This window comes from Heptranchias perlo, chromosome 9, assembly GCF_035084215.1.
Source record: "Heptranchias perlo isolate sHepPer1 chromosome 9, sHepPer1.hap1, whole genome shotgun sequence".
Taxonomy (NCBI): Eukaryota; Metazoa; Chordata; class Chondrichthyes; order Hexanchiformes; family Hexanchidae; genus Heptranchias; species Heptranchias perlo.
Window position 1 is genome coordinate 18,810,948 of NC_090333.1, and position 13,423 is coordinate 18,824,370.

General features: G+C 40.0%; 1 protein-coding gene across 1 annotated transcript in view; it reads right to left on the bottom strand.

Moving 5' to 3' along the window:
* abca4b (ATP-binding cassette, sub-family A (ABC1), member 4b) overlaps positions 1-13,423 on the bottom strand; it is a 101,937-nt gene that overhangs the window by 21,862 nt on the left and 66,652 nt on the right. Inside the window, exons 25-35 of the mRNA XM_067989577.1 lie at positions 11,022-11,311; positions 8,934-9,058; positions 7,567-7,665; positions 7,180-7,369; positions 6,672-6,766; positions 6,459-6,491; positions 4,529-4,634; positions 2,822-2,896; positions 1,515-1,684; positions 1,114-1,291; positions 85-200 (exon numbers count right to left, since the gene is read on the bottom strand). Of these exons, the coding sequence (XP_067845678.1) occupies positions 85-200; positions 1,114-1,291; positions 1,515-1,684; positions 2,822-2,896; positions 4,529-4,634; positions 6,459-6,491; positions 6,672-6,766; positions 7,180-7,369; positions 7,567-7,665; positions 8,934-9,058; positions 11,022-11,311 (1,477 nt within the window). The remainder of the gene's footprint in view (positions 1-84; positions 201-1,113; positions 1,292-1,514; positions 1,685-2,821; positions 2,897-4,528; positions 4,635-6,458; positions 6,492-6,671; positions 6,767-7,179; positions 7,370-7,566; positions 7,666-8,933; positions 9,059-11,021; positions 11,312-13,423) is intronic.

The window sequence follows — 13,423 nt, forward strand, 5'->3', positions numbered from 1 at the left end:
TGACGCTGATTTTAATTTAGGAAAAAATGTGATAAAGCAAAGGTAGGAGAAAGCAAAAGGAGCAGACTGCTGAGAATATCTTACCCGTAGAGCAGCAACAAAGATATGAAAGCAGGCAGGTTTTGTGCAGAAGTGTAAGCTTTCTTATTGAAGCCAATGAAGATCATGACCACCACTACTGTGGTTATTGAATAGTTGCACTGAGAAATGGAAAAACATTCAAATTTCAATGTCAAGACAGTTTTACAAATGTTGCCAGATAACACATCTAACAAAAGTGATGATGCAATCACTCTGGTTCTTAGTTCTCTCCCTTTGAGACTCATTGTCCTGATCATCTATCTAAATATACAGTCAAAAGATCACCAGATAATTATGAATGAGGAAGGTTCAACCCACCCAGAAGGATCCCAAAGAATACGATGCGATATACACCTGCATCACAATCTCTTTCATTACCCTTGCTTCTAGACCAGCCAACCTGTACTGTATCCTGGAAACATGATACATAACACTGCTACGATCCACTGATATCTGAGACCTGAGACAAACATTGCAATTTCCAACCATGGATCTCAGTGCAATGGAACTGGCAGAGAAAGTTAGAACTCAAATCGCTTCACCGATTAACAGCTTTCAGGAAAAGTGCACTTTCACATAGCTACCAACTGTTAATATTTTATTCCTAAATTACCTTATAATGTGGATTTGGGAAGATATTCCCAGTTCATTTATTTTACTTTGACACAGTGCATGACAGTCTATTATTTTACAGGCAAAGGACAAATGTCACAAGAATTAGGTAAACAGGATTTTGACAATTATAGGTTCATCTCTCTCTTCCTTGGGATTAGTTCAAATCTAGATTTTATGTCTTCAGCTCTGGATCCTTTAAACTAATGCAATATTATAAACATTTATTTAAATCTTTGGGCATCACAGATTTCCAATTCTATTTTTATTGTGCTATTGAAATGTGTTACCTTTCACACTATAGCTGTAATTCAGAACATCTCAAGATGGACAACATGCTATAGGACATTGATAACAGCAGTTATTGGCTATATGTTCTGCCTAACTACAATTTCAGTTTAATAGCAGATTGCGACATACCATATCCCAGAGGAAGTTGGACACCCAGTAAGTGGTTGGGCTCATTCCACTGACAAACTGTAGGTGCTTAGCATTTGAAACCCTCTCTTGAATCAGGTAGAGCACAAAGCTTGCTGAGACAAATGACATGGCGAAGATCACACTGATTGCAAGCACTGCATCCACTGAGGTAGTAAGGCTGAAAACACAAAATCAATCTGGTGCTACTGAGGGCAAAGAACATCAGTGAATGTGGCAGAACTATAATGAGAGAGACTCACATACTTAATTTGATTGCCATATCATGTTGATGATGCCTCCAGAGATTACTTTCCAAAGAGTGGAACTACTAAATGAGTGGAAGCATTAAAACTCGTTGTAATGCTGGTAATTAAATGTGGCCTCAGCTCTCGTGAACTTACACAGTAACTTCTGAAAGCTGCTCCTTTGTGAGGTTGAGTGGATGGTTTATAACAGTTATGCCGTAGTCCTCTGCGTAGTGCTGGTTTGGTAAGTTTGCTCGGAGAATCGCATTGTTGGCAACGTTCATGAATGCAACTATGGCATGCCAGCCTTTGTTGTTGAACCACACCTAGAACAGATTGTTATATTTAAACACTAATACAGGAGCCTGACAGTTCAACATTAAATCTAGAACCAGTTTTTATAGTTTGAGTTGATAACATGGAGTGCCAGAAAAAGCAGGTATTTTGCTTTTGAGTGCACATTTACTTTGGGGTTCATCAGCTACCCAACTGACTTCACACCCTGATTCATTAAAGTAGCTTTAAAAAGTGTGGCATAGTGAGTTGGTGTACCAAGGTGGTGAGTCATAGAGCTTTAAGCCACAAGTTGGTGTTCCCTATTCCCTACGTGCTGAGTTCCCAATCCTAGCTTGTCAAGAGAAATGCCAAGCAAAGACTAGGTGCTTCCAAACCCTGGAGATATGGGAGTTCCGAAAGACTATGTTGCACATCTCCTAGCAACTGGCTGCAGGGAGACACTGGCAAAAGAATACCTACCAAAGTCACTGTGAAAATCACACGTGATAATGTGTAAGAAATGTTTTACACATATCATGGAGTCGGCACCTGACACAATCTAATTACTGGAACTATTTTACCTTAAAAATTTCACTTGGAGAAAATGTTGCCTGCTTTACAAAACAGACCAATCAGCACTCTCAATTCAATATAATGCACCTTTATACTCATTTACTGACTGATACACATTAAATATTTATTTTCTTTAAAAAGAAAATGTAGGGACTTGATGTTTGCACTCATCAAGGTGAATGGAAGAGTATTTCTAATTTTGTCTTAGTGTTAGCATCAAGCAATTAAATGATTTTTAATGAATGGTAATAATGGCAGGTACTACAATAACTCTCCGGGTCTGATTTAAATCCAACTCAGTACAGGCCATAACTCAACTCAACATCAACATTCAAGAGTTATTGGGTCAGCCCAGGAGTGGGACAGAAGTCATAATCGTTGAATCTTCATAATGTACCTGTGAAACAGATATCGAACAGGTGGAAAAAATAATTACCATCCATGAAAATGGAAAAACAAAATTATATTAAAATAATGTCTAAGAAACATAAATATTCCTGAAGTAATGATGTCAGTCATTTCATCTTTGCATCCACATGCTTTATAGCTTCAGAGCTCAGTTAAGTCTTAAATAATTTATGTTTTATGGAGAAGGTCAGAGTTCAGAAACACACCTTGATATTTTCCTCAGTCTCCAAATACTTCAGGAAATCATCCAGGCTGCTGAATACCACCTGAGTATTGTTACCCTATTGCAAAAAATAAATAAATTAAACCATGCAGGTAATCACTGAGAATAAGGTAATATGAATGTTATAAAAAGTACATAATGGAAGGAACATTATATTTTCTGCATCACTAGAGGGAGCAATGAACACATGGCCTGAAATTATCCACTGAATGCTGGAAGATCTCCTCACAATTTGCCAATGAGCTGAATTGCCAGTGTTTTGCCTGTTCATTTGGGTATAATCAACATTCAGCTTTATATATAAATATATATATATGTATGTGTGTGTTAAGGGTAAGACTTTAAATTAAGAAATGTAGCCAGAGACAGACAAATCTTTGACTGTTTCGCTTGTATACAAGAGTTATGTTTCCCTGAGAATAAGGGAACAGAAATTTGAATGAGTTGTGGACCAAATTTAGCTACCAACGTACAAGCTGGATCTACCCAGGAGAGACAGACGACCCAGGAGGGAACAAATGCCAAATCTATGGATGAGGATTCACTGTGCTGACATCCCAGGAAGCAAATACAAGTGACCAGAGGAGGCGAGACAGCCAACTCTGCTTCGGCAACTCAGAAGGACGAGGTTGCACAAGATCAAGGAATCACATTGTTAAACCTAGGAGCTTACTAGCAAAATACTGAAATAGACTCTAACATATCTGGTGGACTTGTTATTCAAAGCTGTTAACTTGTCTAAGACTCTAAAGGGTTTAACTGTATAACCTTGCTGACTTTATGTCAATCATAGACACTGTAATTTTACTTTGTAAAGACCAGCGGAGTTACGGTAATTTACTTCAACTGCCTTTGTAACCATAAGTTTATTAATTCTGTCAGTTAGTTACATCAGCCTAAGTACATTGTGTACTTTTAATGTTTAGTATTAAAATGTTGCTAATTGTGTAACTGTATGTGCTAATAAAGAAATATTAGTTCATGATTTTGTTGTATAATTCCTTCTTTGATGATGTGGGAAGAAAAGGTTAACTCATTCATTCACTCAGTGGGGTACCCTGTCTCCTGGAGGAGCAGATTGGTTTCTGTATCAGTTACTATAATTTGGACCAGTTAAAGTAAGACATTTCAACTGAGCTAGGCATCTGATAATCCCTAAACGTGGACCGTAGATTCTCTGGCAGCTGCTCGATGAGATATTAGGGACTTATTGGGTTCCTATGAATTAAGGTTCCTTTATTGGTTCATGAAGCAAATCGTTCTTCTTACTAGGTTAGGAGAAATTTCTTTACACAGAGGGTTGTTGGAGTATGAAGGTATTGATCTGTTTACTGTTGAGGTGTAAGACCGGAAGTTTTCCTCCAATTGAAATCCCACCGTACCCAGAATGTTTGCCACAGAGAATGGTTGAGGCCAAGACTACTGCATCATTTAAAGGGAAAATTGGATAAATATTTGAAACAGAGGAAGATATAGGGCTAGGGAAGAGAGCGGAGTAGTGGGATTCATTTCAGATTGCTCTGGCAACAGAGCTGGTAAAACATGATGGGCCAAATGGCTTCTGGTTCAGTTACAACTTCCTCATTTAGGTAAACCACACTAAGTAAGGTATGACACAGTAAAATCATCACATCAGCCTGAAAAAAAATCTCATTTGCAATGGCAGAAAACTAATGTGTGTGTGACCTACCCCAGTGACATTGAACATACGACCCAACTGAGTGAAAAAGGTATTGATCTGTTTACTGTTGATGTGTAGGACTGGAAGTTTTCCTCCAATTGAAATCCCACCGTACCTAGAATGTTGAAACAGCAAAACACCAAGCTGACAGTTTGTACCTCTCATTTTGTAACATACGAGCAATTACATCAGATATTTTCAAATCACTTCTCTTTCTGCATCAAGGAGAAAACTCTCTAGTGGCTGGAGTTGTACTTAGTGCAAAGAAAGATGATTGTGGTTGTTGGAGGCCAATCACCTCAGTGCCAGGACATTGTTGCAGGGGTTCCTCAGTGTAGTGTCCTAGGCCCAACTATCTTCATCAATGACCTTCCCTCCATCATAAGATCAGAAGTGGTGCTGTTCACTGATGATTGCACAGTATTCAGCTCCATTCGCAATTCCTCAGATAATGAAGCAGCAAGACCCGGACAACATTCAGGCTTGGGCTAATAAGTGGCAAGTAACATTCCACCACCCAAGTGTCAGGCAATGACCCTCTCCAACAATGGGGAGTCCAACCACCTCCCCTTGACATTCAATGGCATCACCATCAACAAATCCTCCACCATCAATATCCTAGGGTTTGCTATTAGCCACAAACTCACTGACCAGCCACATAAATGTTTACCTATTACAGCAGGTCAGAGGCTGGGTATTCTGTGACGAGTGACTCACCGCCTGACTCCCCAAAGCCTCGCTACCACCTACGAGGCACAAGTCAGGATTCTGATGGAATACTCTCCGCTTGCCTGGATGAGTGCAGCTGCAATAACACTAAAGAGGCTGGACACCATCCAGGACAAAGCAGTCCACTTGATCGGCAGTCCATTCACCACCTTAAACAACTACTCCCTCCTCCACCACCGGCGCACCGTGGCTGCAGTGTGTACTACCTTTAGGATGCACCGCAGCAACTCGCCACGGCTTCTTCGACAGCACCTCCCAAATACGCGACCTCCACTACCTAAAAGAACAAGGACAGCAGGTGCATGGGAACACCATCACCGCCAAGATCCCCTCCATGTCACACACCATCCCGACTTAAACATATATTGCTATTGCTTCATTGTCGCTGGGTCAAAATCCTGGAACTCCTTACCTAACAGCACTGTGGGAGTACCATCACCACGTGGACTGCAATGGTTCAAGAAAAAGGCTCATCGTCACCCTCTCAAAGGCTACTAGGGATGGGCAATAAATGCTGGGTTTGCCAGCGACACCCAAATACCGAGAATCAATTAAAAAAAAATCCGTTGTCCCTACTCTGAGTCCTCTATCTCCCAACCTTACCAATGTCACAAGGATCATTTGACCCATAACTGAATACTAGTGAATTTATAACAAAAACAGAAAATGCTGCAAACCCTCAGCATCTCAGGCACATCTGTGGAGAGAATGGAGGAGTTCATGGTTTGGATGTGGTCCCTTTGTCAACTCCTCTATTGTCTCCGCAGGTGTTGTCTGGCCTGCTAAGTTTCTCCAGCATTTTCCGTTTTGGTTTCAGATTTCCAGATTCCGCAGTTTTTTTTTGCTTTTTGTTTACTATTGAGTATATTAAGGTTGCAATTTGGAAAATAGGCCTGGAAACTATGCTGTGCAATGAAAATAAATGGATGAATTGCTGCATTGAAATAGCAGAGAAATTTGATCTGAACACGCTTAAGCGTTCATAAGATGATATCGCACAGTGTAATTTCCAGGCTATAATCAAGAGACTTCAATGCATTGCAACTTTTTTTAATCAGTGCTTCAACAGTGCCAAGTAACATAACATACACAAAAAAATGATGTTACATAGATGTGTGTGTAACACATTCACAATGAGGTCCACTTCTGCTCAATTACAGTGAAGTAACCAGACACCTGGGATTTACAAAGTTTGAAGACAATTCAGTACCTTTGTTCATTAACCCAGTATTTGCTCTTCATGCTGGAATTATAAAAAAAAGGGAAAAGATTAACCCTTACAAATTATTAAAAATCTTTAAAATCAAACTTCAGATAATTTTATTACAGCTAATGATATGTTACTTAGATGTAAAATGGTCTTGTTTGTGAATTCTTGGTATTAAATATTGAAATGTTTGTTGGTGTGTAGAATGGGCCCTACCTGCTCTTTATTAGTTTGGGGTATGTTTTGACCAGGAAGTCCGATATGTTTCTTTGGGTAAGATTCTGCAGGATGTCAGTCGTGTGCTGGATTCTCTATAATGGAGAAAGCAACTGGTTTAGTGACAATAGCTAGAATTTGCCTTAAATTTTAAAAATAAAACAGGCTTCCACAAAACAAAAGTTGTACTTGTAGCTAAATTATCTTTTTCCATTTTCTTTGTAGCGGAGTTCATCTTGAGCAGTGTTTCAATAAGGTATTCTTACAATGGAGAAAGTTCCTTTTAACTACACAACTGTATCTGCTCCTAACACCACCACACACACACACACACACACACACTCATCCTCATGAACACACTCACGCGTACACACACTCGTGCGCACACACTCACGCGCACGTGCACACATGCTCACGAACACACACTCACGCGCACACACACATCCCTATTTATTGTTCAGGTCTGTTTTATTAATTTGGAATTAGTATGAAAGAGTGTGATTGATACCTGTGCTGGAGGAAGGCCACCAGCTCCTGGAGGGCAGTCAGGGAGCATAATCAGCCTATTTCTTGTACTGCACTGGCAGGATGGGGAAGGGTTGCTGCCAGAATAGAATGGGGATTGCAGTAGGTTGACAACCATGGGATCACGTCTTGAGATTTTCCAATCAGTGGACTGATTACTGCAGGGGTAACCCCTGTTTTAAAATAAATACAAGAGTATTGTTGTAAGATGCACGCTGAATGTTGAAACAGGGTTTCTTACATTAAGATACGTGTAACTTGTTCTTAAATACAGTATTGATCTTGAAACATGACATCAGAAAGGCAAATCTAACCTTAGCAAAAATGTACAAGTGACAACATGAATAAAAAACATAAGCAGCGGTCTTACGCAATGGGATTTTCCCTCATGCACCGAGTCCCAAATCCAGGCTTATTCAGTAGCACCTCGGTCAGATGACTCAGCTTCTTATCGCATGGACGTTCATTGCTATCAAAATTAAGGGAAAGAACATATTATTTAACAAATACATACAATGCTGATTAGACAAACAGTTTTTCTTGGCCACTTTCCTAAAGCTTGATAAAATAATGCAGACTTATTTAGCATAAATGTATATAAAAAACCAGGGCTGTCCACATGTGGTCCCTGAGCCCAGTTTGTGCTCATTTCCTATTTATTGGATTGTCTTGTTTGAATTTTGTGGGGCTGAAGGTGTATAAAGGACTGCTTCTCGTGCTGTTGCCTTATTGATGAATAAATCCTAAATCAGAGCACCGTGGTCTACTGGTGTCAGCAACTTGCGATATGTGAATCGATGGAAACATGATTTAAACTTTATACATTGCCTCCATGTGTACCTAAACAACCCATGAAAACAAAAGTTTCGACGCTGCTGCAATAAAACATGCTAACTCCAATATGTCTAACTTCCAGATGAAACTTTGAGGTCATATCTGCATTATTTTGGAAATTAATAACATTAATAAAAATACAACTGCGTACAAATAGAAAACTAAACAGTACATATTAATCACCAAAAGTGTCTATATTGTGGAAATCTTACTTGTATTTTATAAAATGAATTTCAAATTTAAATGGAACTAAATTGCTCTAATTATAATTGTCAGCCTTTAATGACTTAAAAAATAGTTTGAGAATTTTAAAATCAGAATGAGCTGATGATCAGTGGATGCTGTAAGAAAAAGACTTGCATTTATATAGTGCCTTTCACATCCTCAGGTTGTCCCAAAGGGCTTTACAGCCAATGAAATACTTCTTGAAGCACAATCACTGTTGTTATCGAAACAAACACTGTAGCCAATTTGTACACAACAAGGTGCCTCAAACAGCAAGAAAGATGAATGACCTGTTAATCTGTTTTGGTAGTGTTGGTGAGGGATGAATGTTGGCCAGCACCCTAAAAGAATTCCCCCACTCTTCTTTGAAAAAGTATCATGGGATCTTTACAAGAAAAGGCAGATGGGGCCTTGGTTTAATGCCTCATCTGAAAGATGGCACCTCTGACAATGCAGTACTCTCTCAAGTACTGCACTAAAGTATCAACCTAGATTATGCACACAAGTCCTGGGGGGGCTTGAATGCACAATTTGCTGACTCAGGCAAGGGAGCTACCTTTGAGCCAATTTGTCATTTGTATGAGATCTTTATCCATTTGTTTATTGTATATAAATTAAATTGTACATAACCCTAAACAAATATGAAATTGTTAGACAAAAACCGTTTGAACAGCCTACCTGAAGAAGGTGTACTGTTTGCCGTACATCCATGGATGAATTGTTAAACTTTTATACTCCCCAAATGGAGGGATTATGAGTGTGAAGATCAGAGCCAATAGTACAAAGTTTGCAGGAAGGAGAAACTGTTGAAAAAGAAGTAGTTTAGCTTGGTACTGATCCAGCCACAAATCCTCGGAATCAGCAAAATCATAGTTTATGCTTTACAACAGCAAACTTGGCAGTTTTCACTTCTAAGAATCTTAGTAGGTTGTCAAGAAATGTATTTGGATTTTAAGAAACTCACCACAATATGTAATGTGATACAAAAATAGGTAGACAGCTTTCAGTTTGAGACAAAGGATGGCTTACAAGAATGAACTATTGTGTGCTTCTAATCTAAAATACACTGGTATTTCAGTGGGTCATTAAGACCTTTCTACAGGGCAAATCAGCCCAGCACTGAAACAGTGCCGATTCACATATCTCTGGAGGATGTTTGCCATGGCTACGGATCAGTTCCAAAGACACTACCAAATCTGAATTTTCTCTATTTGGATGGCTACAGTTGTAATGTAAATATGGCAGCCAAATTTCACACAGCAAGCTCCCACAAACAGCAATGAGATAATGACCACATAATCTGTTTTAATTATATTGGTGGAGGGATAAATATCGGCTAGGGAAGAACTCCCCAGGAAAGTGCCATGGGATCTTTTACGTCTACCTGAGAGGGCAAATAGGGACGCGGTTTAATGTCTCATCTAAAAGACAGCACCTCCAATAGTGCAGCAGTCCCTCAGTACTGCACTGAAGTGTCAGCTTAGATCATGTGCTCAAGTCTCTGGAGTAGGGTTTGAACCTATAAGCAGCTGATACCGAGGCGAGAGTGCTACCACTGAGCAACGGCTGACACGTAATTTAAGTGAATACTTTGAACTTGGTACCCAAAGCCCAATTTTCCAGTGGCTATTGGACTAGAGTTGAAGCTTTGCTTCTGATGGGTTTTGTCTCTGTGTATGTTTTTGTTTCAGCAAGGTGAAGCATGTTAGTACTGGAAAATGGAACTCTTTCCATGTCAAGCACCAAGTTGAGCATCAAACACTCCCAGGTCAGGTATAACACAACCAAGTCCAGAGTAAAGCTCCCTCTATTCTGTCTAAATAAAGGAGCCTCAACGTCAGAACACCCCCTACTGCACTAATCTGATATTATTTTCCATTTCCCCCATCAGCCATCCTGTGGCTTTTCTGAGTGAGACCGTCGCCAATCAATGCTGAATATGGGACAGTTTGGCGTTGTTAGCCCATTTCCATTAAAAACTGAATTGAGACAGCCCAAACTCATTTCAGCCAGCTGTGCATTTTTTTTAAAAAGCTGGCTGCTTACTTGAGAATCGACTTTTGGTGGCCATTTTATTTGGTGGTGTCAAAAATAAAGTGGGGAAAGAACCTCGCCCCAAGTGATAAAATATTATCTAAACAGATTTTCTGTTGCTCAGAATTAGAACTTTGAATCGTGCAGTCGAGAATAAAATAAGCTTAATTCCACTGATGGCTCATTGTGTGAGTACGTTGCATTATGTGAGATACTGAATCAGGAAACTCCCAGGTTTGATCTTCAGCCTGTGCTGAGTCAGCTGACCTCAGCCAGGCTAAGTGTGAGGAGCGCTAGAGTTGGTCTCAACGCTCCCATGCTGGACTATAGAAATATTTAAACTCTTAACCTCTGTCCAGTGATTCCTGCTGGGAAGTGCACAGGTTTGGACATCAGGCGGGGACAGAATTGGGGTTGGTTGTCATCCTCCACAGTACAACAATCTGACAACATTCATTGTTCATATTCACACACGGAAAAATGGCCTTTTGGATGAGGTACCCACAGGATTGAGTGAGTACTTTCGGGGGAGGAGAAAGAAAATTGGGAAGTTGGGCGGGGGTGGGGGGGGGTGGAATTCAATAGGAACATCAATAAAATTAATCTAAGCAATTTTTTTTTGCAATTAAAAGTTACTGCAGCATTAGGTTTGTTCCTCTGTAAATGTTATACATTCAGCTAGGGGCAAATCACATTCAGGGAACAGCTTAGATCAGATATTTTTCATTGTACCTGCGCCAAGAAATCCTTCTGACTGCGAGTAGCATGGTTGAATCTTTTGATAAACGATGCTTTGAACTGTTGTTTAAGAAGGTCTGAACCTTTAATCTGCCTGGAGCCTTTTCCATTGCTTCCACCCGCTTGCTGGTTTTCAGTAGTGCCAGCAGGAGCCCCAGCAACGGCTGGATCCGTGCTTTCTGCCGCTGGTTGTCCATTTGGTTTCACCTCAGAAGCAGGTGCTTTCATTTCACTGTTTTGTCCTTTCTCCACAGCCTGTCCATTTGGGGAAGCCTCTTTGGATGCTAAGTACATTTAGATTTAAGACATTATTTAACCTTTTGAACAAAATGTTGGTGATATGCTGCCTTTATTTATGAGGCTTAATTTTATTATTTGACAAATTATAGAACAATATAAACTAGGGATGAACACGGAATGCAGAATACTTGTATCCTGTCCTTCACTAAGTCCCTCATTTTTCAAACCTTGCCAATTTACATTGGCTCCCTATCTCCCAGTTCATCGATTTCAAAATCCTGTTCCTGATCTACAAATCCTTTCATAACCTCTCCCCACCCTAGCTCCATGACCTCCTCCACCCTTATGCCCTGCTTTGAGCCCTTCGTTCCTTCAACTCTGGCCTCCTGTGTACCTCTTCCCCCCACCCCCCCCCCCCAACTCCATTCTAACATTGGTGGCAGAGCTTCCAGCCTTCTTAGCCCTACTGACTGGGACTCCCTCCCTAATCTCCTTCACCTCATTTCCTCTCTCCCTTCCTTTTGAACACATTTTGAATACCTATTCGACCACTTCTCCTAGCTCCTCACTAGTTTCCCCCATTTCTCTCCTTTGTGAAGTCCCTCGGATGCTTTTCTACACTAAAGGTGTTATATAAATGCATTTTATTAGTACATTTATAGTTCTTAGTCTATTTAGCAGTGAAACTGATATTATTTCTTGAAATGACAAACGATTTGCTAAATCCCAGTCATCCTTAATGGCTGTAGGTGCGAACATTAATAACAACTTGCATTTAATTAGCATCTTTAACGTAGTAAAACGTTCCAAGGTGCTTCACAGGGGCGATTATCAAACAAATTTTGACACCGAGCCACATAAAGAGATATCAGGACAGGTGACCAAAAGTTTGGTCAAAAAGGTAGGTTTTAAGGAGAGTCTTAAAGGAAGAGAGAAGTGGAGAGGTTTATGGAGGCAATTCCAGAGCTGCAGGCACGGCTGCCAATGGAGGGGTGAGGAAATCGAGAATGTACAAGAGGCCAGAATTGAAGGAATGCAGAGTTCTCAGAGAAGGCAGAAAATAAATGAAAGAAGCTTAGTTCTGAAACACTCTGCCTTTAGAAGATGTTGGGTATAACCGGAATGATGATGGAATGAGGACATCAGACGACAAATCTATCCAGATTTATCCATTAGGAAATGACAGCGCAGTGGACTGTGGTCACGCCAGTGAACCGTGGACAACCCCAAAACATAGTAAAGCCTCCAACATCCAAAAAGTATTTGAAAAAGTTCCACACAAAAGGCTACCATTTGACCTTAAAGCAGTGAAGATTCATGATAAAACCTGGGATTGGATGAGAAATTGTCTGAAGATTGAAGTGAATGGTACTTTTTAGAGTGGTACCAATCCTACTGTTTATAATTTACATTCAAAACTTGGGATTCAGAAACTCAATGCAAACTGGTGAAATGTACAGATAAAATAGTGCAGAGAAGAGGAATGAAACTGTCCACTTGCAACAGAGGACTGTTATGAGGAAAATCTGGAAACATATGGACCCTTTGACCTTGAAATGAGATGACTGAAAGGTATATAAGGTACTATAAAAAAATAGAAACGATAAACCCAGAGCATTACTTCAAACTAAATGTGACAATGGGACAAGAGGGCACAGGTTCAAATCAGTAAAAGGTCAATTTGGGACTGATGTCAGTAAGTTCTTCCCGTAAAACATCCCATATAGGGTAGTGAAAGTAAAAGCTGCGGACTGATTCAAGGAACCAGTTAGATCCAATGATGGGGGAGACTGCATATTTTTTCTGGACGGCTGAGCTGTTATGACCTAAATGGCCTTCTTTATCCATGTCTATTTTGTGAATTAATGGGAGTGCCCTGGGCAAACGGAGGGGAAACGTCCCATAATTTATGTCATCGGAGCAGGCCCTACTCAAGAATATCCATAGTAGAATAAAATTGTCAGTTTAATATTGAAGTCAAAGTTATTTTCTTCTATTTAATGGGGAAGTGCTTTGAACCAAAAGTATTCCTTCCTGACAATTTCCTTCCCCTTTAACAAGCAATTTACAGTTTCGAAATTGAATGATTTCAGTGCAATATTGATGTTGTGTATATGGACTTTCAAAAGGCATTTGATAAAGTACTGCATAATAGA